The 26,216-nt window shown below is 41.7% G+C and overlaps 1 protein-coding gene and 1 long non-coding RNA gene across 4 annotated transcripts in view; one reads left to right on the top strand and one right to left on the bottom strand.

Moving 5' to 3' along the window:
- Positions 1-26,216, bottom strand: part of LOC109285696 (uncharacterized) — a 159,865-nt gene that overhangs the window by 37,576 nt on the left and 96,073 nt on the right. Inside the window, exon 2 of one of the 2 annotated variants that reach the window (XR_002093521.2) lies at positions 23,882-23,953. The exons of the other annotated variant lie outside the window; for it this stretch is intronic. This is a non-coding gene — a long non-coding RNA (uncharacterized LOC109285696). The remainder of the gene's footprint in view (positions 1-23,881; positions 23,954-26,216) is intronic. 2 annotated transcript variants of the gene reach the window in all.
- SLC6A2 (solute carrier family 6 member 2) overlaps positions 1-26,216 on the top strand; it is a 141,142-nt gene that overhangs the window by 105,286 nt on the left and 9,640 nt on the right. The window contains exons 11-13 of one of the 2 annotated variants that reach the window (XM_014603375.3): positions 5,752-5,852; positions 18,012-18,179; positions 26,095-26,166. In XM_014603375.3, coding sequence (XP_014458861.1) covers positions 5,752-5,852; positions 18,012-18,179; positions 26,095-26,166 — 341 coding nt within the window. The remainder of the gene's footprint in view (positions 1-5,751; positions 5,853-18,011; positions 18,180-26,094; positions 26,167-26,216) is intronic. The other variant, XM_019497505.2, reaches the window with a different exon arrangement.

Here is a 26,216-nt window from a genome sequence, read left to right as displayed (position 1 = left end):
TACAGGGTGACTATGATTGAATTACATCAAGATAGAGGATTTAAGAGTGCTGTATTTTCTCATGTACAACATATCCTAGAATAAAATACATACCTTTTTCTGAAAGGCAGAATGAAGAAAAAACAATTTTTCCTTGTAGTAAGTAACTGAATAGCATCAACTAAGGAGCCGAGCCATTGTTTTGTTCCCTGAGTCACTGGCAGATATTACTTTCACTTTTGCCAGCAACCAGCAGAAATTGTTCTTATAGTACTTCTCATGTATAATGAACACTGACATTTCCAGCAGCTGGGCTTTTGTGGGGGGGGGAGTGTATTGTATGTGAGAAAATATGGTATTCATTTATACCCTTTTCTTAATTCTAGTTTTAAAGACTTGATTTTTCTTAATAACATTTAATCAAACAGGCACTTTGCTATTAAAAATTACCTTTTTTTTAAATTAAAGAAAACAAATGCCAATAATATTTAATCTCATGTGGTTGGGGGAGGGGAGGGGGCAGACAATCGCAGCATATTAGTTCTTCCAGCAGAGACAAATAAGAGAAAGTAACAGAAATATATTTTTTAAAATTTTGTGAGACTCCAGATGAGAGCTGCAACCATCCTGTTCCTTTCTAGAAGCAGACCACTCCATTCTTTCCAATACACTCAAAAAAAATAGATCAATTTTATCCTAGTGCCAGTGGACCATATGAGAGTTCATGTGGGATTCAAGTGGCAATTAGGCCTTTTGCTGGCCCTCCACAAAGGGATGATTTCATCCTAAATGTTTAATAAGGATTAAGTAATTCATACAATAGGGTATTGTGTGGGGCACTGGCAACATACAGAATTTCAGCTAGATTAAATCCAGTGATCTACATGCAATTGAGATGAAAGCATATTGTTTTAACATGAAAGGCTTACCGTCAAGTATGACTGTTACCTATTTTTAATATTTCTTTTTAATCTGTTCCCTTAAGCCTATTGATTCATTTGCCATATGTCAATAACAATCAGTTACAGATGTAACATTCCAAACATTATATGTAGAGTAAGAGGAAAATTTAAGTGGGCACATTAATCAAACAGCTTCACTGCTTACCTCATTCAGAGATTACAATGACATTCCCTTTAGCATTAATACGTTGACCCATGGTCTTTGATTATGAAACCTAAACGCATCATAATAGCAGTCACAGTGAGAAGTATTGGGAAGTTCACATATTAAAAACAATATATTTTTCCAAGAAGTAGTTAAATGTTGGATTTATGACACTAATTCATTATCCTGATTGAAACAGCCTTTACTGTTTTTTTGTTTGTATTTTTTCAGTATACTACTTACTGAAGAATGAATGAAATGGAGATATGTAAAGAAAACCATCCCTATGTTTCCATAAATAAGATGCATGCATATCTCTGCTTTAGAAGTTGCTCCAGAGTCATTATATGAGAACATATATACAGTACTGAAAAGCAAAACATAGCTCAAATTCAGTCTGAGGACTTGCAATTATTTACTTTGCATTGTCAGTAGAAATGGTACCAGAAACATCCTATACATTCTTAGGAGACCTTGTGTTTTGCCCTCTGTACTGGGATTAGTTTCACCCTTAGTATCTCATTAGCTGAAATTCAGGTACATCAGTGTTCTCAGAGAGCGCTACAAATACAATCAGATTAAATAGAAGTGTTTGCAGACTCTTTCTTCAACTCTGCTTTGTTCACTTATTGAGTGTTCTTTACCCAAGACAATTTTATGCACAGATGTTCAGAATTAGCCAATTTGAACTTGTGACTTTGATTATAAAAATGGTGCACTCAAACTGTGTTTTCTAATTACTTAAATATCCATTAAAGGGAACAGAATACTTGAGCTGTAATTAAGAACAGGTAAGCCTCCAAGCAGATTCAGAGGGTCTGATCTGATAGCACCTAAATGTTCTGACATTTCTGATCATCTCAACTTTATAAGACAGGAATCAAAGTTTGTCTCTAATACAGACTCTCTCATGAGATTCCCTGAACTTTCTGCTTTCTAGAAAAAAAAAATAATGACAGTAGACATTCCCTCCATTTCATTCATGTGGTGTTCTTACTTTTGCTTCCCATCCATGCCTAGAGATGCAGAAGTGATGTGCAAAACTCACAAGTAAATGGAATTAGTTTGGGTTTAGTTTGTGGATGTTTGTTGCAAATTTTGAGCAAAAAAAATTGAACTGGGGACAAAGCTTGTAAGTAGAAATAAATAAAGTTGAGGCAGAGATCTCCATAGCATGATGCTCTTTCAACACAGTTTTATAAGAGCAGAGCCAACTCCTAGTAAAGTCCACAAAGATTTCCACTGCCTCCATAGGAATTAGATAGTAGCATAAAATAGCAAAAGTACTGTGGACCCTAAGGAACCACACCTGGGAATACCAACAGAAATTAATAGAAATAAAGCAGCTATTGCTGAACTTCTTAGGAGCCCAGTCCTGATAGTATGTGTTAGACATGCTCTGAATTGGCTTCTTGGGGTTTTTAAATGCTACTCTATCAACTTCCTGGAGCTCAATAGGATTTAGCCAGAAACCAGGTGCATGGACCTCTGGGGAGAATTAATTATTTTACCTACACCTCTGGTACACAACCTAGGTTGTGTTGAGCTACCTCAGATATCTCTGCATGGTGCTGCCTATGTTCTGTTTTAGGCATCCAGGTCCTTTTCTTGGATCTGGCCCTTTGTCACTGATGCCAGTGGGAATAGAATTTGATCTTAGGTTGAGAATACGTAGGGTTTGTTTTGTCTTTTATACAGAAAGCAATAGAAACAGAGTTTGACTGATATATTGAAATGGTAACACATGCCTAATATGGGGAACAGAGTCCCTTCTTGCTCAAGGTTATACATTTGTGGATTCCATGATCAGAAAGCACAGAGTCAATGAATACTAATCTGAATACAATGGGGGAAAACAGAACAAAATATGGTTAGTGAAATTAGGTCATACAAGTCAATTGGTTCCACTGTATTTATTGTTCACCAAGAACAACAATAATATTGCAGTGAGTTGTTAATTGTAACTTTGAACTCCAGGAAACAAATCCCTATGGGAAAAAGCCTTCAGACTTATGGCTGTTTGCCTGTTCAGCTCAGGATGAAAAGCAAACCTGCTAGCCACAAATATTTCTCCAGTATAATAATACTTGGCAGGCTACTAGTTCTCTATGAGTATGACACCACTCACAGAGAAATACTCATTTCAGAGCCAAGAACCCTTTTTTCATCTTAGAGACTTACAAGCAGAGAAATAGTTTTAAGAGCACTTTGAGCAGGAAGATTTTTTTTCAAGCTCTTATGGCTGTAGTGATACCCCAATTATAAACCACCATGGGAGAAAAAAGTATCAAGGAACAGATTAAACTTTTATTAGACAGATCTCCTATTGGGAAATGTTACTAAGATAAAATCAATTCCAGAATTTCAACTACAAATCCAAAACAGGAAGAAATTGATATCAGTAAATATGGGGATTTTACAGTCATTTTTCAGAGTAAATTAAAAGAAATTTCTCACTTAATGCAGAAATAAAATAGGATGGGTGGAAAATGCTCTATAGAAAGATAAAATATTTCTGTCAGGAATAAAGTGCATGGAATATGAGCTAGCATAGCTATAATATAAATAAGTGAACAATGTCTATATGTATAAGAAAGTTATCTTGAGACTGACTGGTTACTAAAATACATTCATCATAAGAGTGTCCACTCAAAACCTTCAGCTAAATATTGTGTTCTACTGGACCATGATGCCACTAGCAGGAAAATATATTATGCCTATTCAAAGGCTCCCAATTTGTTTATAAGTGTAATTTATGTTGGGTCTTCAACTCCATGATGCTTGAAACAATATAAGGCCCAGCAACCTAAAGAACAACTCCCCTTTCTCTTGTATTGCTGTAGTATAGTACTTCTAGTTCATAGATAGTGACCTAAAGCAGGATGAATTATCCTTTGATCTTGACGTCATGTCCCACATAATACCTTTGGATAAGTTCCTAAGAACACCATAGGTGGATAAATGTCTTCCTCTCATTATGGCTAGGTAAAGACAGTAAAAAAGCCCAAGGCTGAATCAATTCAGTCTTTGAAGGTTAGTCTAAGCTGCACAGATTAAATTGAAACAGAAGTGAACAGACCTTCAGGAAATGCAGCTACATGCCTGCAGTGGCTCAGGCCAGAAGCCAGAGGGTGCTAGAGCAGGCTCTCTGGTTGTATGTTCACTTTCTCTTCCTGCTGCCCCTGAGGTCTCTGGGATTTGCAGTCCAAATTTATAGCAGCAGGACTCTGCAGGGTTGATCATCATTTCTTCTTCCCACTTCCAAGTGCCTCTGTAGTCCACAGTTGCAGCTGGCAGTAAATTTGAGCAGGGGAAGAGAAGTTTGACTCCCCCTCCTTTCCTGGTTCCAGACCCCAGCCAGGGTTTGCCTGAGGGGGGCATTCACCTCCTACTCTTCTTCCCTCCCCCCACTATAGACTGGGTTGCATCCCTAGCTGGGCTTGCCCACAGCCCCCCCCCCCCCCCTTTGTCAGCTATCCATCACTGCTCAAGCTAGGGAGCAGAGGGGCAGAGCCAGCCCTGCTCTCTAAAGCAGATAGCACAGCCCAGCCCAGAACTAGAAAGTATGCAGGGATGTTGTAAGACTGTGATTTAACTTGAACCAGGAAGGGATCTGGGACAGAAGTTGCGTAAACTGGTTTGGCCCAGATCAGTTAAGTCTGATACTTCATTCAACCAGGTTTATCTTAAACCAGTTTCATCCATTTTGAAACTGGTTTATGTGTACTGAGCTTCTGTTCTATTACAGGTTTAAACCAGTTTCTGATGACTTAAACTGGTTTATGTGTAACTTCTGTCTCTAGCCCAAATGATGAGGCAGTATGGGAGAAACTTGGACTACATCTGTGTATACTGTGTCTCCTTCCACAGACGGCTTTTGTTTCAAGTACCTTCAATCTTGTATCTGTCAAAAATACTAAATAAGATCTCTCTCATGCTGTCAGAATTACATTAGAAAATACCAAGAGTGTGCAAGAGGTGTTAGTTACATAAAAAATAGTTTTTATAACAGAGTAATTTCCCAGTATTTTAGAAGATCTCAAATGAGACACTTGAGTCATGCCTTTATGGCCTAGTTTCAGTACAAACTGAAAGAGAAGCTCCTGGCTAAACTCTTGAGGATTTGGTGAAAGATGAAATGATAGGAGTAACAAAGGTAATATGTATTTCTTCCCACTTGAAATACAGTGAAAAGTTCAGGGTTAAGAAAAAAAAGGATGCAGAGTAAAGGTTGTTATGAAGAAGTAGCAAACATATGGCTCCACTTTGCTATCAGCATAATTTGTGTGGGTTTTCCTTTTTCTTTCTTCTTTTATTTTATGTATGAGTAGGTTGAGTAATTTGATTATAACAAACCTGTAATCAAAAAAAAAACCAAAACCCTGTGTGTTCACTTCACCATTTAAATGTTAGAAATCTATTGTGGCTTAAGTCAAACTATAGCTGTGTTCCTCCATGCATCTTTCAGTGGCAATTCTATTTGTAATAGAGTCCCAAGCTGGTAGGCAAATATGATGAAACTTTGGCCATATGGTGATCAATTGCAAATCTCCTATTATCTACATTACAGTTGGATTTTCACCCATATACATCCTCTACTTTGGAAGAAACATTTCCATTTACCTAATTCCATAACTATCCACTGTATTTGTGTTTAACCTACAGGTGTGGACAGATTCAGTAAAGATATCCATGAAATGATGGGCTTTAAGCCAGGCCTCTACTGGAGACTATGTTGGAAATTTGTTAGCCCTGCTTTTTTATTGGTAAGAGGTGCTTATTTTTTTTCTGTCATGGAAAGACCACCAATTTGTTGCTTCCTACAAGATTCATGAGACATCAAGCAAATTCATTACATTACTCATTGTTATTCCAAATAGTACTGCAGGGACAGTAAAAGCCATTTTCATTCTCTCACAATACCAATGGCTGCATTTTATATGAAGTTTGTTAGTCATGCAGTGGGCCTGGTCATTTCTGGTCCACAGAAAGAAGTGGCTCAGTGTTTGACTTTAGTGAATGTACCCCTTTACAAACATAGTGTGTCTTTACATAGGTAGAAGGCCTGAAGTCCTTTTCCTGGAAAGTAATACCAGGTAGAGGTTAGAGTTGGACTATGGGAGGACTAAAAGCTATTTGGTTTGAAAGGGGTTTCTATAGGTTCAGCCAAATAGTTTAATCTTTTGAGGTTCTTCCATCACCCAATCTTTGCATAGTTTGAAGTTTTGTTTTATATATGATGTCAGAATCATTAATTCTGTACTGTGTCATCATCCAAGTTTTATGTGCTGCCTCACCAAAAATAGCTATTTTGCCCACAGCTTCATTTAAACTGTTAATACTTTCTGTTTAAAATCAGACAACTTTTTAACTGTCTCCCTCCTTTGTGACCAAGGGGAGTTTCAGGAAAGTCAAATTTGGGGAACATAAAAAATACACTGAATGACTAGTGGTAAACAGAGGGGGGAAAAAAAATTGTCACCACTATTGTCCATGTCTGATCAAAGCCATTATTTATATTTATTTATTTTACATATGTAGCATTTTCCACCAAAAGATCTCAAAATATTCCCCCCCCAAAAAAAGATGAAAAGAGAAGGAAATTGTATTACAGTCCCTGGATCACAGATAATATCTGTGATAAAGTCAGGAGAAAACAGGAGAACAGGGCTCAAAACACCAAAGACCAGTTCTTTAGCTGCAGTATATCATTCATTTAAAGTGCAATAGTTATTCTTTACTCATGTAGTTGAAATTAGCATATAGGGAATAGTTTATTACCAAATATTGAAAGCGCTAGAAAGGTAGGCCAATGTTACTTATCTCCAGGGAATGAAGATACATCCTCTCTAGGTAACCTGTTCCAGCACTTGACTATCCTCCTAGGAACAAAAGTTTATTCCTAATATCTAACGTAAACTTCCCTTGCTGCAAATTGAGACCACTGCTCCTTGTTCTGTCATCTGCCAGCACTGAGAACAGGCTAGCTCCATCCTCTTTGGAACCACCCTTCAGGTAACTGAAGGCTGCTATTAAATCCCCCCTCTGGCTTCTCTTCTCCAGACAAAAAACCCCCAGTTCCCTCAGCCTCTCCTCATAAGTTATGTGCCCCAGCCTTCTAAACAAGTTCATTGCCCTCTGTTGGACTCTCTCCAATTTGTCCACATCCTTGCTGGGGGGGGTGGAGGGGGGGGAGGGCAAAACTGGACACAGGAGTCCAGATGTGGCCTCATCAGTGCCAATTAGAGGGGAATAATCTCTTCCCTTGATCTGCTGGCAATGCTCCTACAGTATGCTGTTAGCCTTCTTTGCAACAAGGGCACACTGTGGGCTCATATTCAGCTTATTGACCACTGTAACCCCCAGGTCCTTTTCTGCAAAGCTGCTGCTTAGCCAGTCAGGCCCCAACCTGTAATAGTGCATGGGATCGTTCCATCCTATGTGCAGGTCTTTGCACTTGACCTTAATGAACCTCATGAACATTTTTACATATGCATGTGCCACACCTCTGGGCATGTCAAAAATCACCCAGTGCTGCGACATGCAATTGTATAAGCAGCAAAATGCATGTCAGTGCTCAGAAAATGACAGTGGTCTACTTTTGAAGAAAAACACATTGAAGTGTTATAGTTCAAAAGCACACTGCTGCCATGTTCTCTGCACTGACATGCATTTTGCTCCTTGTACAACTGCAAGCAATGCAGTGCAGTGTGTGTCAGTTCATGTGCAGAGTAGACTTGATTAATTGAATCTGCTCTGACATACTAGATCTCCAGCACATTGCAGCTGAAAAAGTATGTGTATACATTCCTCATGAGATTTCTTTTGGTCCAATCCTCCAATTTGTTGAGGTCTCTCTGAATCTTATCCCTACCCTCCAGCATATGTACTACACCCCTCAGCTTGGTGTCATCTGCAAATTTGCTGAGGGTGCACTCCATCCCATCTTTCAGGTCATTGATGGAGATATTGAACAAAACCAGACTCAGGATCGACCCCTGTGGCACTCCACTTGATACCAGCCATTGAGCCCACTCCACTTGCCAACTGGCCATTGAGCACAATGATCCAGTGAGTTTTCTATCCACTTTACAGTCTGTTCATCCAGCCCATACTTCCTTACTGCTTGCAAGAATGTCATGGGAGATGGTATCAAAAACCTTGCTAAAGTCAAGGTATATCACATCCACTGCTCTCCCTGCATCCACAGACACAGTCATCTTGTCATAGAAGAGAATCAGTTTGGTCAGGCATGGCTTGCCCTTGATGAATCCATGCCAAATGTTCCTAGTCACCTCCTCCTCCAGGAGTGCTTGCAGACATAAAAAAAAAAAAAAAAAAATTAAATGGCTCTTTATTTAAAATTTGGTGTGTTCCCATGTTGAGCCCTGCATATGCTCAAAAGAGGCAGCACGTTACTTCAACCTGGTTTGTCTGATGTCTGTAAAGATCAGACACTTGAGTGGGGCATTTTTCTTGCAATTTTATCCAATAGCTGATTTAATTAGCTTTAGCTGAAAGTGTCAAAAAGCCTGTAAAGTGTCTGATATTTACAGATGCTACAGAGTTGGGTTGGAGCAACACACTGCTTCTTCCAATAAAGTACTTTTATTTTTATTTTTTTATAACATCTGTAAGCAAGCCAAATTCTTAGAAATGGATTTCTTGAGGACCTGCTTATTGATTTCCTCCTCCCCCCCCCGCCTACCCCTAGGGACTGACATGAGGCTGACTTATGTCTGTAGTTCTCTGGAATCTCCTTCTTCCCTTTCTTAAAGATGGGCACTATATTTGCCCTTTTCCAATTGGCTGGGACCTCCCCTGATTGCCATGAGTTTTCAAAGATAATGGCCAACAGCTCTGCAGTCACATTAACCACCTCCCTCAGCACCCTCAGGTGTATCACATCCAGCCCCAGGCACTTGTACATGTTCAGCTTTTCTAAACAGTCCCTAATTCTGAAGTCCAGGGTCCCTGATCTGCTGCTCTCCTTCCTTCTCATCTCCTCAAGATCCTGAACTCAAGCATCACATGGTTACTGCTGCCCAAGTTTCCCTCCACTTCTACATTCCCCACCAATTCTTCCCTAGCTGTGAGCAGCAAGTCAAGAAGAGCACAGCCTCTACTTGGCCTCTCCAACACTTGTACCAGGAAGTTGTCCCCAACACTCTCCAGAAACTTCCTGGATTGCTTATGCACTGCTATTTTGCCCTCCCAGAAGATGTCAGGATGACTGGAGTCCCCCACAAGAACCAGGGCCTGTGATCATGAAACTTTTGCTAGCTGTTTAAAGAGCCTCATCCACCTCATCCTCCTGGTCTGGGAGTCTATAGCAGACACCCACCATGACATCACCCTTGTCGCTGTCCCCTCTGACTGAAACCCAGAGACTTTCCACAGGCCTGTCTCCAGTTTCATACTGGAGCTCAGAGCAATCATACAGATCTTTATATAAAGTGCAACTCCTCCTCCTCCTCTTCCCTGCCTGTCCTTGCTGAACAGTTTGTACCTATACATGACAGTATTCTAATCATGCAAGCTACCCCACCAAGTCTTTGTTATTTCATAACATCATCATCCTGTGACTGTGTGAGGACTTCCAATTCTTACTGGTTGTTTCCCAGGCTCTCGGCATTATCTACAGACACCTGAGGTAAGTAGCTGATTGCCCTACTTTCTCAGGAAGAATGAGGCGGCCTCCCTCCTGCTGGTGCTTCTTTCAGGTCACCCATTTCCCAACTTACCTCAGAGCCTTGGTCTCCATCCCCTGGTAAACCTAGTTTAAAGCCCTCCTCACTAGATAAGCCAGGCTGTCTGCAAAGATGTTCTTCCCTCTTTTCATCAGGTAAATCCTGTCTCTTCCTCTTGGAACAACATCCCATGGTCAAAGGTGGCAAAGCCCTGCTGGTGACACCATGTGTACAGTCATGTATTCATCTGTAGGCTGCATCCACTCCAGGCTAGGACCTTCCCCTTGACAGGAAGGATAAAGTACAATACCATCTGAGCTCCTGTCCCCTTCACCCTTGTACCCAGAGCCCTGTAGTCACTTTTTTGATCTGCTCAAGATCACCCCTGGAAGTATCATTGATGTCCACATGGATGAGCAGCATGGGGTAGTAGTGAGAGGCCCAGATAAGTCTCAGTAATACTTCCATGACATCTTTGCCTGGAGCCAGACACTAACAGCAAACCTCCCAAAACAACAAGTCAGGCTGGCAAATGGATGCCTCCATCCCCTGCAGAAGGGAGTTTCCAACCACCACCTGTTGCTTCCTTTTGGTGGCAATGGTTTTGATTGTCCCAACCTTGGGGATGCCTGACCTTGCCTCTTCCACCAATGGACTGTGCTCTTGCTTTTCCTCCTCTGTTGCTAGGGTTCCATATCTGTTCTCTAGACAAACCACTGCAGATGGAGATGAAGACTTCTGCTTGCTGCCAGAGGACACAAGCTTCCAAATTCCTGGGAGTCCATGTCCTCTTCCTTTTCTAGTGCCACCTCTGGCAGTCCTTCCTGCACAGTGCTAGAGGTCTCCTTCAGCACTGAATCAATGAAGTCCTCATAGCAAAGGATGCTTTGAAGCCTTGCCACCCCATCCCATATCTTTCTTGCCTGCTCCCTGAGGGACACCATAAAGAGGCTCACTTCAGTTGCAATCCCCCACCTGGCTGTCACTGTCACATTTCAAAAAAAGCCAATAGTATACTGAGTTATATACCTTGGCTTTGTTCAGTATTGGCGAGGCCTCATCTGGACTACTTGTCCAGTACTTGTCCTTCAAGAAGAATATGGATGGATTGAAAAGGGGCCAGTGCGGAGCAGAAAAAATGATTAGGCACCTGGGAAGAAAGACTTATTAGGAAAGATTGAAAGAACTAGAGTTCTTTAGTCTAAAGAGAATAGTGGCGGGAAGTGGGGTTGATAACAGTCTTCAAATACTGAAGGGAAATTTTAGAGAGGATATAGATGGTAGGGCTGTGTGAGGGTTCGGACAGAGCTTCAGATCTGGAGAAGCTTCGGATGTTTCGAGGTCCGAAGCAGTACGTCCAGATCAAAGCACTGCCTTGTTTGGCTTCCCGAAGTGGTTGGGAGCTTCTGAAATGCTGGCTTGCATCCATAGATGCTTCTCAAGCAAATCCCGGGACGTCATTCTCTCCTTGTACTCAGCCTTGGTGAGGCCGCAGCTGGAGTACTGCGTCCAGTTTTGGGCCCCACAATTCAAAAAGGATGCTTGAGAGAGTCCAGAGAAGAGCCATGCACGTGATCAGAGGTCAGGAAAACAGACCTTACGATGACAGGCTGAGAGCTATGAGGCTTTTCAGCCTGGAGAAGCATAGGCTCGGGGGTGATCTGATGGCCACCTATAAGTTTATCAGGGGTGACCATCAGTATATGGGGGAATGTTTATTCACCAAAGTGCCCCAAGGGATGATGAGGTCAAATTGTTATAAACTACTGCAAGACCGTTTCAGGCTGGACATGCGGAAGAATTTCTTTACTTCCCCAAGGTCTGGAACAGCCTGACATCAGAGGTGGTTCAAGCACCTACATTGAACACTTTCAAGAGTAAATTGGATGCTTATCTTGCTGGGATCCTATGACCCCAGCTGACTTCCTGCCCTTCCGGTGGGGGCCTGGACTCTATGATCTTTCGAGGTCCCTTCCAGCCCTAATGTCTATGAAATCTATGAAGAGCTTCAGAGCCGCCTTGGAGCTCCAACCATAGGGTATAATGGGGAAACAATAAAATATCTATAATGTTGTTATTTATTGTCTGATTTAGATGAAATTTTCAGGGATGGTAGACTCTGCAGAGAGGACAAAGTCTGCCAAGCTCCAAGAAGTTTGGTGCAGGGGTTTGGGGGAAACAGCACCCCAAATTCTTGAAAGCAAAACTCACATCACGTCTAAGTATTACAACATAGCGGGGTAAAAACTGCAGGGATGGTAGCTCTTACTGAGGCCACAAAGCCTGCCAAGTTTCAAGAAGATCGGTGCAGGGTTTGGGGGGAACTGCACCTCAACCTGCAGACAAGCAAAACTCCATGCCATGGCTACTTGTGGGACTGACTTTCTCTGTCTTGAGGCAGAAGGGGAGACACTACTGCAGGCCTGGCTGCTAAGCTACTGTGTTACCAGTTACTAATCAATCAATTATGATTCACTCAGGGACCAGGGACTCAGGGACCAGCTCAACACGCAGGACCTAGCTACTACATAACGACTTAACATGCATCAATTAGCACCTACAAAACCAGGCTAAGGAGAGGAAAGAATCAATACAGACAATCAACTGAACTGCCCCAAGACAGAGACAGTCTTGGCACGAGTTTTGTCTGTCAGCAGCTAGGGGTGCAGGGCCCCAAAAAACCCCTGCACTGATCTCCTCCAGAGCTGGCAGGCATCATAGCAGGGGCCACCATCCCTGCAGCTGTCACCCTGCTGTGCCTTAACACACAGTGTCACCCATGGCACGAGTTTTGCTTCTCGACTGCTTGAGGTGCAGTTCCCCCAAACCCCTGCACCGATCTCCTTGAAACTTGGCAGGCTTTGTGGCACCAGTAAGAGCTACCATCCCGGCAGTTTGAACCCCCTGTGGTGTGACACATAGACGTGACAGGAGGTTTGCTTTCAAGAATTTGTGGTACATTTCCCCCCAAACCCCTGCACTGATATTCTTGTAACTTGGCAGGTTTCATGCTCTCAGCAGAGGCTACCATTCCAGCATGTTTCATCCAAATTGGATAAGAAACAACAAAGTTATAGATATTTCATTGATTCCCCAACCAGGTCCAGAGCTTTGGATTGGATTGTGACCATCTGAAGCGGCCGGATCGGATCGCTGCCAACTAGCACAGGCCTAGTAGATGGGCTTTTCTCTGTGGTCATGCAGGCAGAACTTGGAACAGTGGCCTCCAGCTGAAGCAGGGGAAATTTAGGTTGGGGATTAGAAGGAATTTTCTGACTATGAGGGTGGTCAGGCACTGGAACAGTATACCTAGAAAAGTTGTGGAATCTCTACGCCCAGAAATTTTCAGGAGCAGGTTGATCAGACACTTGGCTAGCATGGTTTAGTCAGGGATGATCTGCCTTGAGCAGGTAGCAGGATAAGATGACTTTGTCCTTATAGGACCTTTCCTTTCCAGCCTTACGTGCCTACAGTCCTACATTTTGGATCGGATGGATTCTCTGCTTGGGATTACATGATTTCATATAGACATAACATTTGATCCATTTTTCTGTATTCTGAATCTGCTGCCCATTACCAGTTGTTCCTCAGCTTCTACTTTTCATTTAAATACGTCTTGTTCAGGTGTTAAGAATAACCAGCTGACTTCAAATAAAATGGTTAATCAATCATACAAACAAGCAACCACTGCCTACTTGCAAAGAAACCAAGTGATAGTACAGTGCATTTACAGATGTTCCCAGATGCGCAGAATTGCAGGTCACCATCTTTTAAATACTGAACACAGGCATTGTCATACTGCACGACACTTATAGACTGTCTTTAACACCGATCAATATCAGGACTTTAACTGGACAGTTCAAGGACCCTGGAATACTTGAATGATAGCTTATAGGAAAAGTGTTTTTCCTAATCTTTTTCAGTTAATGGATGTCTAATATCCTGAAGTACAGGCATTTATACCTTATGCATGTTATTTGTATTGTCCAGACAGCTGCCCGATCCTTAGTGTTTATTTTCTGATTAGTAATATCAGTGACATGCTTACTATAATTGAGTTTAGCCTTTGACAGGGCAAATGCTTGATACAAAATTTGAAGCATAATTGATAAAATCAGGTTCGATTATATTTCATGTTAATGCTTTATTGCCAGAGTTCAAAAAAGTGTAAGGCACAAATGCCCAGTGAAACTATGTAATGATTATATCACTGAAGCCATCATATTTACAACACAGACAAAAACAGAGACACTTAAACACCATTTTCCATAAATGCTCTCTGACAGAAATAATATGTTGCCAGTTCAGGACCTTTTGGGTGATGTCCTTTTCTAAATCAATAAGTCTCAGTACAGAGTGGTATTTTTTATACCTAACATTTTAAACAAATCAAAACATTTTGGGGGATTTTATTTATTGCTGACACAACCATGATTAAATTAATAAATGGTAAGTGAGCAGCCACCTGAGACATTAGCCTTTCTGTCTGTGCTTTGTATTTGAATAGTAAAATCACAATAGTGAACTCAAGAGTGCAACTAGGTATCAACTTGCAACATTTTAATAACTATTTGTGATATACCAGTCTAGGAGCACATTTTTCTGTGATTTTTCATTTTGAAGAACATTAAGCTCACAATTGTAGAGTAACACACATGTAGCATGCAATTACTCCAAGTGGTTAGCCATGCAAGACAACAAGGGAAGAGACACGTTAAATATACCTTGTAGGCCTTCTGATGTGCGATAAGGAAAACAAACAGATGTTTCATTAGATTTGAGATTTTCCCTTGAAATGTGTAGGGAGCATTTGGTTGTTTTATGTAAAGGTTAGAAGCAGAATTTAATGGTAGGTTTATACTGCAGAGATTCTCTCAAGGTTATTTGTAGATCAAAAGGTCAAGGTAAATATATGGAAATTTGACATTGCCGTGATATTAGCATACTAACAGATGCATTAAGGTCTGTGATTATTTAAAACTTAAAACAGTATTAATCCACCAAATGGTCATACTATGTCTGGATCAAATATTGAATGATTGTACCTGATCTTTGGGTCCAATATCTGTTACAGATGTGGGCCAAATTCTAGTGAAACAGATGTTTTATCCATGTTTAACATTCCAGGATCTAGTTTCATCTCTACTGGCATTCAGATAAATGCTCAAAGATGTCTATAGGATGTGGGATGCAACATGATGGCCACTGTCCTTCATACTACCATAAACATGCTACAGATTCTTCTCTGAATTACTTTCGGATAGATTTCATATTTAGAATTAGATAACTACCCACACAATTTAGAGAAAAGAAAACTGTGAAGAGAATTCAAAAGCATTACTTGTTTTTAAAGCATGTGCTTTAGTATCTATTATAAACTTGAAAATACACAGCTCAGAGAATATGTGAATATTGCATCCTGCAGTCATGCACATGGTCACAGACCTCTTTTAAGAAAACAAGCTAATATTGTAGATCATTGACTTAGCTTAGAAACTGTTGCAATACTAGTGGAGACAGTATGCATATTTTAGAAAATTTTGATTGGATTCTAATGTCTTATTTTTTTCAGGCTCCTTAAAATTTTATCTGGATACGATGAAAATGATTTATAGGAGAGAAACAAAGCCCATACACATTTTTATTACCTATATTTGATCACCACTGTGGAGTAAATTATGAAAATAAAGCAATAGATGTGTTTTCCAACATTTTAGAAACCATAAGACATTAAAATCCAATCAAAATTTTCTAAAATGAGAGGAAGAAAAGATTGGAATTATTTATTTTAGAGAGATTAGTAAAATTTGTATAAGAAAGCCTGTAGAAAATAATGACTGGCATAGATAATAGTTCTCATAATGATACCCTCATAAGGCAAGAACTAGGAGGGAGCCAGTTTCAAAATTAATAAAAGGAAATACTTTTTCACACAACCTACAATTAGCTTTTGGAACTCTTTGCTACCGAAGATGAGTGAGACCATGGACTTTAGTAGATTCACATGAGTATATAAACAACAACAGGTCACAATAGTTAAACGTACATTTTTTAAGAATTTTGGAAGGTCTGTAAACTGTCATGCTTTACTGCATAAACCTGCCTCTAACAATGGATGTCAAGAGAAAAATGTCTCAGAAGTAGGATATCCCAGTCTTCTTCTGAAGCCTCTGGTACTAACCACTGTCCATGACAGGATAATGGATTAGACAAACCTCTAATTCAATCTACTGTAGCAATTCCTTTCTCCTGCAATGTAAACAAGTATTTCTATAGGAAACTGAAGCTATCATTTTCTTTAGGGGTTTTAGGATAAACAGATACACAAATATCCACAGTAACATTAGAAAATGTCTCACTGAAGCACTGTCTCCACATTTCTTGCAGCTGTTGCAAAGCTATCTAAGTAGTGTTTGACATTTTATTCTTTGAATATTTTAATCTGAAACTGCTGGGTAGCACAAGGCAGAATGACCCAAGGCACTAGAAAATGTAATCAATGGGTTTTGCATACTGGAATAATATATATGATATTGATATACATTATATTTTCACATATTATTTGGAGCCTTCTCATCAATTAGTGATGTGAAATGTTTCTATCCTGCAGTGTAGCACACGCCTACTTTCCTTCAGTAGGAAACATGTGGTCTTCTTTGATGAAATGACTGGCTCTGTGGATGTGGCGAGAGCATTGCATGTGATGCACATTGAGTTTAGCAAGGCTTTTGACATGGTCTCCCACAACATTGTCCAAGGAAGCTAAGGAAATATGGGTTGGATGAATGGACTATAAATTGGATAGAAAACTGGCTGGATCATCAAGCTCAAAGGGAGCAATCAATGGCTTGATGTCTGACTCAATGGCAGCCAGAATCAAGTGAAGTGCCCCAGGGGTCTATGCTGAGACCAGTTTTGTTCAATATCTTCATCAACTATCTGGAAAATGGGATGGAGTGCACCCTCAGCAAGTGTGCAGATGACACCAAGCTGGAGGGACTAGTACATACAAAGGGCTAGTATTCAGACACACCTCAACAAATTGGAAGATTGGACCAAAGGAAATTTCATGAGGTTCAGTAAGGACAAGTGCAAAGTCCTGCACATAGGATGGAGCAATCCTATGCACCCATGCTGGGGCCTGACTGGCTAAGCGGCAGCTTTGCAGAAAAGGACCTGGGGGTTACAGTGGTCAATAAGCTGAATATGAGCCAACAGTGTGCCCTTGTTGCAAAGAAGGCTAACAGCATACTGTAGGAGCATTGCCAGCAGATCAAGGGAAGAGATTATTCCCCTCTAATTGGCACTGATGAGGCCACATCTGGACTCCTGTGTCCAGTTTTTGGCCTCCCACTACAGCAAGTATGTGGACAAATTGGAGAGAGTTCAGTCGCTGGTGGGAATTCAGCGTATTGAGGTGGGTGTCTCTCTGCTTTGTATAAATATTGATTCAGGCAGAGAGAAAAAGAAAAAGTGAAGGGTTGACACCTAAATATAGTACTGTACTTTTTAAATATCATCCTCATTATTTTGTAGGGAACTGCTTTTATAGGGTACCTGGGTTTGCCTAAATGTCTGTTTGGGCTGTCAGATCCCTTCACAGCGTAACTACTTCTTAAGCCCCTGAGAAAATCAGAATAAGGAATTACCTCCCTACCAGCTGGTGCTCATCTGAGGCTTCATTAGGAAAGAATACTTTGAGCTCCCCTCTGAGGGATAGAAAGAAAGAATGGAGATTACATTGGGAAAGATCTGTACCCTACAAGGTATTGTGACCCCTGAAAGCTGGGAGAAATAGGATTCTTGAGGAGTTCTCAGGAACCCTATCACATTCTTACAGCTATTGGACCCAAGAATCTCCCCATTATACATCACCAACTCTAGTTTAAACTAGACATTTAACAAGTCAGGATTCCCTACTGGCTTCAGAAGTACCCACAACAGGGTTTTGCCACCCTGGGGTATTCACTAGTTTTGAGGACAGATGTGAACAGAGTACCTGGGTATTTTTAGAACTGAAAAACTTGGTAAATTCCTTACTGGATTCAACAATTTCAGTAGAGAAGAGAACAGAATAGGTAGGATAAAGCTAAATGGCTTTTGGGCCCCATAACATGGGTCCATATATCCTCAGGAATGGGCAGGCTGCCTGACTGAACAAACAAAGACTGTTTTCAACTCAATTTTCTTTTCACAGCTGTAAAATCTTTGTTCTTTTTATTCTTCCTTCCTCAGTTTGTGGTGATAGTCAGTATTATAAATTTCAAACCTCTGACATATGATGACTACACCTTCCCCCTCTGGGCAAATCGCATTGGCTGGGGAATAGCATTATCTTCAATGATACTTGTGCCTGCCTATATTATTTATAAGTTTCTGAATGTTCGTGGGACCTTTAAAGAAGTAAGTGGAATGCTAATAAAATGTCATGAAATGTTGTTATGAAATTAAATTACTGGATCTAAGCCAGAAGTTCTTTCCTCCAGCTCCCCAAACATATTACTTGTTATGTGACCTTTCCGATCCAGCTTTCTAACTGGTTGGAGTTTGAAGCAAGGATTTAGCACACCCTGTTCCAGGTTCTAGACAGATATTGCTTACCAGAAAGAACCCCTATAGTTCAAAAACACATTTATTGATTTATGCACACTTTAAATTTGGTTGCCAAGTTGCTTTCTATTGTAAGGGCAGGGTAGGGGGAAAGCATACGAATGGATGTTAGCACCCGCAACAAAGAGCATTCATTGAGCTGCTTTTCCAGGGCAGAATTTGGCCTGGGATAAAGGCTCTGATTCTACATGGGAACATTATGGACTTTTGAAAATAGGGCCACTTTACTAAGAGCCTTAAATGAGATCAGAAAACTTATATCTCCAAATCCTTATTATATATATGAAAGAGGAGCTGCAGTCTGTAGCCCAGACTGTTAAGGTCCCATTATAAGACCCTGTCTTGAGTTGTTCATAATTTTGCTGAAGTGCAATTTTTTGGCTGATATTTTACACATTGGCCATCTGCCATCTGCTGCAGGGAGACTTAAAACAATCATCCAGAATAATGCAGCACTTTTTGAAGAATGCAGTTAGTGGGAAAAAATGTGTCTTACCCACATCAGAAACATTTCTAAGTGACAATTTTTTAATGAAAGACTTTTGACTCAGGGACCTAGGCAGGATAGCTAATCTGGGTGTTTGAAATGTGACTTTGGCTGTCCTCCTGGGTACCTGCCCAACTTTTGCCAACTGGTAAGACTATGAAATGTTACAAATGTGCACATTCACATTAGCGATCTTTAGATTTTAACAGTTAAATTCCCTAAAAATTGTCTGAACATACTCTAGCCCCAGGCTGAGCGGGAATTTCCCTGCAGTCACAGCTCTGGACTTCTTAGGCCATGCTCAGTCTGGGGCTAGACACGAGGCGCGTGTGAAGCGGCAAGTGTTTACTTTGGATTCAGGTTCGGCTGATTCGGGGGACAGTGATTCGACTCGGTGATTTGAATCACTGTCCCAAATCGATTTGGCCGAATCTGATCCGGAGATTCGGCTGCTGCCAAATCTCCAAATCACCCAGGCCTCATCCTTTACCCACTCTCCCAGTCTGGCAATAGCTGCCCCGCCTGCCCCAGCTCCTGGCACTTGGAAAAAAAAAAGTCCTGACTCACTGCCGGGAGGCAATCCCTGCTGCCCCCCACTGCCCCACAATGTGTGGAGGTCTCTGCATGAGCCCTTCCTCCGCCCCCCCCCCACCGCCCATGGTTGCCCCATCCACTACAGCTATGGCCCTTTAAGAAAAAAAACAAGAAAAACCCCAGGACTCTTCATTCCTGCCTGGCAGAGGGGCGATCCCCACTGCATGAGCCCCCCAAAGCCCTGAGGCCACTGCAGGAGTGAAGAGTCCTGTGGCTTTTCTCTGTTTTCTTTCCCTTAAAGGGCTGGAGCTGGGGTGGGTGGGGCACCCATGGGGAGGGGCTGGGGAGCAGAGGTGGGTTGGGGGGCTCATTACAGAGCCCCCATGCAGTGTGGGGTAGTGGGGGCAGTGGGACTCGCCCCCCCACCCCGCCTGGCAGCACCCGGTGAGTGGGGCTTTTTTTTAAAGCACCGGGAGCTGGGGTGGGCAGGGCAGCCATGGCGGGGGGTAGGGGAGTGGGTGGGGGTCAGAGGGGCTGGGGGGAGCAAGCAGGGGGTGGGGCCTGGCAGGCGTCCCCCCCATGGTCCCCTCTCTCAACCCCCCTTCCCCACCCTCTACTTACCAGCTCTGAGTCCAGCTGCAGCTCTCTGCTGCAGCCACCAGGGACTTTCCGAATCATCGAAGCTCTCTGAATCTTTTTCAAAGATTTGGAGAGTTTTGAATCATTTTGCATCTTTTAATTGGTCCCCTGATTCAATTTGGATTTGGCGATTCTGCCACTGAATCAAGCCGAATCTCCTCTGAATCGAATTACCACCCGAAGCTTCACACTGCCCTACTAGGCACCAGAAATGTGTGCAAGATGACTGATTCTCCTGTGCTCTCTCTGTCCACAGTGTTTAGTGCAAAGAACCATGAAAGATGGAGCTGCCCGATTTGAATACTGAGGAAAAAAAGAGCTGGAGCTACAGCAGGGGGAGTAGATTAGAATGGTGAATTGGTGAAGGGAGGAAAGGTTGAGGAGCTGTGGGAGAGACTGGGCACTAGTAAGGAAGGTCGCTAGAGTTTGGAGGTGGCAGTAGATGTATGGGAAAATTGATATTGGGTGAGAAGACAAAGTAAGACTGGCTAGAAAAGGACACTGATGGAGCTGGGAAAGGAAGTTTTTGGGCAGACTGTGTTATTGTGCAGTCCCGACGCCACAAGGGTTTTTCCATGCTACTGTACAATAGCAATGAGCTACTGCACAGGAGTATTGGCATCATGGTTCGTGCCCACCAATGCTACAACTCTGTAGGAATGAGCTATGGTGATGTAGCATCTTGTGTAGATGTGCCCAGTATGTGAACAAGCACAAATCAAGGCCAAGGTGTGGAAAGGTAACAAATTTTTAATTTTAATGAAATGAGGGCACTGGCAATATTGAAAAGATGGGGAGACCAAAGGAGCAAGGCTACGATTTTTGGGACAAGAAACGTGAGGAATGGAAACTGAACCTGAGTTGTCTGAGAAGAATGGGATTGGAACAAGGAGCCATGGTCAGAGAACAGGCAAGACTGGGACACAAAGGGTGCATCTTCATGTGCGCTTTACAGCAGAGTAGACAAATTAGCTCCTCAATAAAGCATCACAGTCTACACGTGCATCAGTATTGGGGTGCAGTAAATTAACTAACTCCACTGTTAGATAGTACTGTTGAGGACAGTATTATCTTACAGCAGAGTCATTATGTGTGATGAAATGCACATGTAGAAGGGGACTGCAGGCATCACCCTAGCTAACAAGGGGCCAGACTCCTGCTTGATCTTCATGCCCCAGCCAGCCTCTCCACTGCCTGACACCACCACCCAGAGCCCAGGGCTGACCCACACCCCCTCTCCACAGTGTCCCCTGGCAGCCTGGGGCTGCTCCACCCCAGCTTGAAGTGCTACTGTCCCATGCATGTGTAGACGCTGCACCCAGGAGCAGTTGACTCCAGCTGAAACTGCTACAGAGTTTATTGCTTCACTTTTATTTCACACGTAGATGGACGCAGAAAAATTTGAGAAACATGCAGAGGTCAAGCAGGGAGTAGGGGTGAAGGCAGAAGCATCTGTCCTTACTAGAGCACGCTTCCCTTCAGAACCTGGAATGGATTCCAAGATTTTTAAATCCCTGAGTCTCATCATTTCTCTGCTGTCACCAAGTACCAGGGAATCTCATTTGCAAAGTGCCCTCTCTTCTCTCATTCTTATCCATAATAACTTATTATTATCAGTTCCTCTGATAGCACGAGTATTGAGAGGCCTGTGTATTAGAAATAAAATTTCAAATGGAGCTGATAATCCTTGATGTCACTGGAAGCAGTTTCTGTTTTCTCAGACTGATTACTTAAAAAAAAAAACCCAAAATGAAAACCTTGGGTTTCACACCAAAACATTTCAAAAGGATGTTATTATAACTGCAAAGTCAAGGCACTAAAAATTAGAAAATACCTATGGAACCTCAAGTCATACCTCCTTTAGCATAAGTATTATGATAATCTTGAAACATATACTGTTTTTTTTTCCACAGGACCCATGCCTCAATTTGTTGCCCAGAACAGATGATGCTCACTTAATGAGCATCTGGTCAATCCTTTGTTCTCTCCTTGTTATTTCAACCTGCACCCTTATGACTTATTTATAGGAACTATTCATAACCTGCTCTGAAGACAGAAATAATTTTTCATGGGCCTTTTTATGACTTTCATCACGCATTTGAGTGCCTGACAAAGATAAATTAATTTTGACAATATCCCTCTGAGATGAAAGGGCTTTATAATACCAATTTTACAGATGGGGAAAAAGGAGGCAGAGGGTGCTGACTGACGTGGAAAAAAATGCACTCTACCAGAAGCACCAGTGTGTTCTTTTGACCTGGCTCTGCAACATCCATATACATTGGGCACTTCAGCAGGGCTTTTTGGCACTTTTAGCTAAAGCTGATTCAATCAGCTATTAGATAAAAGTGCCCAAAAAGCCTCACCAAAGTGCCTGATCTCTACAAACGTTGGGAAAGCTGGGTGCAACTAACATGCTGCCTCTTCTGGGCATGTGCTGGGCTTAGTGCAGGAGCACACCAAGTTTAAAGTGCTGGGTTTCTTCCCTTCCATCCTCCCTACCCCTCCCCACCAACACCTGTAAACAGTCAGAGAGATTAAATTCAAAAGTATCTGCAAATCTTTCATGCCAAATTTGATTCACCCAGGACTTGATCTTTCTGAGTATCTAGCATTGCACAGCACTACTTTAAATGTTCAAAGCATAGTATTATTGACATCAGGTGAAAGTGTAAGTACTTAGCACTTTTGTAAATCACAACCCTGGCCTCAAGTAAGGAACCCACAAATGAAGAATATATAAATTGGTGATCACCATAAAAAGTTTGGCTTAAATTACTTCCTAGTATCACACCAAAACCCTTTGGCAGGGACAGGAATAGAATCCAATTCTCCATTGTATTATTTGACTACTTTAACCGTGAAATCAGTCTCTCCCTGTTACCCTCTGGCTTTCTGGCTTCTACAACAATTGAAGCAAGGGTGCTTCAGGCAGCACACATCCCCAGCCTGTAGACTGTGACCGTATAATTGAAGGCTGTCATAATGCATATGTATCAGCATCCTGATTTAAGGTTGCACAGGCTACCTTAATTCTGGCACCTCCTAACTATGAGTGCTTGACTTTGCAATCTTGATGATAGCATCACTGGCTTAGAGGTTTTTTTGTGTGTAACAGTAACCTAATGTGTTATTATTCTATTTAAAAAGAACTCGGTTTCTATGGTGAAAAAAACACATCCAATTTTTCTTTACAATCACACTGTTATATACTTTCCTCAAATTACAGTTTCAAAATGATGTAGGTTTATGATTCACTGATCATATTAATTTTCCCTTCACTGTCACTGGAAATCCTTACCCATACTCTAAAGAAATCCATAAATAGTACTTAGAAAGTAGTCACCTTTACATGTGTTTTCATTCTTTTAAAAATTACTAAATGTCCTTATAAAACACCATCTCTTTCTAATTTATAAAATACTGGACTATGAGGATGGTACAACAGTCTGAGCTGCCATTGGAGTACCACCTGATTTGTTGCAAATAGGCAGATTCAAATTTGTGTGCAAAAGTCCCTTAGTTGATCAAAATTCAGACAATTATCCAAAGATACCAATGATCTTTCAAAAAAATCAGTAATACACCATTAAATGTGCAACATTTTTTTCCTTTCTTCTCAGCAAACATCATGCTTTAATTAATTCCATTGCCATTGCTATGTCAACAAAAACAAGGTCTGGGAACTGAATGTAAATGACAGACAATCTTCTCTCCAATTAAAAATGCATACTGTTCATTTTTCCTACACACACAACTTCCATTGACAACTGTGTGTGGAACTGGGCAGATATTGCACAGTGGAGCCGCAGTTATAGCCAAACTGAAAACTTACCATTAACCTCAAATGATTGAGTCAGGTCCTGTAACTTAGGCAGTTAATCGTCTCTTCATATCTCCTGTATAACTATAATAAATTTCATATTTATAGCACCATATATTCAAATAGCTTCTTAGAAAATTAGCAGAGAAAAGTAAAAAAGACAATATCACAGATATGATGTCACAGATGCAATGAAGCGCCCTTTTGTGCCCACAGGTGAGTAAAGAAGCCCACATCTATACTTTTCATGCTATCTAGAGCATCAGAGCACAAGGACACACTGCTGGTCTCCTTCTCTTTCTCTTGCATAAATGTATGCAAACAGGGCAAGAAGGGTACAAAGTCTTGACTCTGCCCCCACAAGCACACCAGGTTGTAGAACAGACCAAGCAGAGAAAAAAACAGGAGCCAGACTAAGCCGCCCCCTTGTGTTAACATCTTAAGTCCTGGGCTGCCATTTTTACATACAATTCAGTCCCATATAATCACCATTGTGCAAAATCTGATGGTTGCATTTTGCTGGTGTTTTTGCAAACTCTATGGTTTGTTCCATTCACTTGAGTTTCATGCAGTACCAAAGTATCAATGCTTGCAGAAGCTTAATGATGTTGGACACAAAACTGCAGGTCAAACTCAGATTATCTCAAAAAACTAAATCCTAACAAGCTTTCTTGAGAAACTCCCCCTCTCTCAGTCCATTGTTCCCCAAAACATGTTATATAGCCATATAGATAAAAAGTAAGTTATTTCCAAAATACTTAATAGGAGACACTGAGACCAGGGCCAGTCCAACCATTAGGCAAACTAGGCGGTCACCTAGGGCACCAAAATTTGGGGGGGCGTCAAAATTATATGCAGAACAAAATAACAGGAATATCATACTAAATAACAGCCTTGGCTGGCTACGGCTCCACCTTGGTCTAAGACCTTTGGTTTGGTAAGGGGAGAAAGCTCCTGTGAGAGCTCCTGGATATAGATGGACACAAATGGTAGAAGTTTATTCCAGAGTAATTATTTTGTATCCCTCCAATGACACAACAGTCTTGGCCTGCTGAAAAATGTAAAGGAGTGGAGTCATCATACCCATTCTTCTCCCTTTTAGATAAGACTAAAACAACAACAAAAAAGGGAGAGATTAGCATTCTTTGTATTCAGGAATTCCTGCAAGGTAGGCCTGTGTGAATAGGCAGCTATTCGATTCGGCTTCAGATCCAGCCGCTTCAGATACCAGCGATACGATCCGGAGCTCTGGATCGGTTTCCTACTTTAATTTGGCCGAAGCAGCTCCAAAGCTTTGGAGCCCCTTTGGAGATCTGGCCATAGGGTATAATGGGGAATCAATGAAATATCTATAACGTTGTTGTTTTTTGTCTGATTTGGATGAAACCTGCAGAAATGGTAGCCTCTGCTGAGAGCATGAAGCCTGCCAAGTTTCAGGAAGATAGGAGCAAGGGTTTGGGAGGAACTGCACCCCAAATTTGTGAAAGCAAAATTCATGTCACAGGGGGGTGAAAACTGCAAGTATGGCGACTCCAGCTGAGGCCATGAAGCCTGCCAAGTTTTAAGGAGATACGTGCAGGAGTTTGCAGGGAACTGCACCTCAAGCTGCTGACAGGCAAAACTCGCACCGATCTCCTTGAAGCTTGGCAGGCTTCATGCTCTCAGCAGAGGCTACCACCCCTGCAAGTTTCATCCAGATCAGACAAAAAAACAACAATTATAGATATTTAATTGGTTCCCCATTATACCCTATGCCCAGATCTCTGAAGCAGCTCCGAAGCTTTTCCAAAGTGGTTTGGAAGCTCTGAAAGTGGTTCAGAAAGCCTAAAGAAGCCAGTGTTTCAATCCGGACATGCTGCTTCAGCATCTGAATCTTCTCTGGATCCGAAGCGGTCTGAAACCTACCGCAAGGACTATGATGCAAAAAAGCTTAGAGGCTCTCTTTTCTGTGCTTCTGGTAAAACGGGGATAAATATTTGTTTAAACATTCTGTCATTTCTATTGTTATTAGGCCTAATATGAAGGGGCTGATCATACGCTTAAGTCTCTCACTGACCAAGTCAAAGATCTGTGCTCTCCAAGCTCAGTGATATTAAAGAATTACATCACTGTTCCAATAAAACCATCACTGATACCCCATGAACACAGACACAACCTCAGTTGTCTGCAGGTGTAATCCATGAACTGTGGCTAATGCTCTTTCCTCTCTCTCCACTACTGTTTAGAGACTAGCTTACTGCATCACACCTGAAAATGAACACCATCTTGTGGCACAAGGGAATGTGAGGCAGTTTAAGGTTTGTACTCCTTCACTCTACCTATCTGCCTGCTCTTTAGCAAGCCTCAC

The sequence above is a fragment of the Alligator mississippiensis genome, chromosome 10 (assembly GCF_030867095.1).
Source record: "Alligator mississippiensis isolate rAllMis1 chromosome 10, rAllMis1, whole genome shotgun sequence".
Taxonomy (NCBI): domain Eukaryota; kingdom Metazoa; phylum Chordata; order Crocodylia; family Alligatoridae; genus Alligator; species Alligator mississippiensis.
This window is presented reverse-complemented; position numbering and strand designations above follow the sequence as displayed.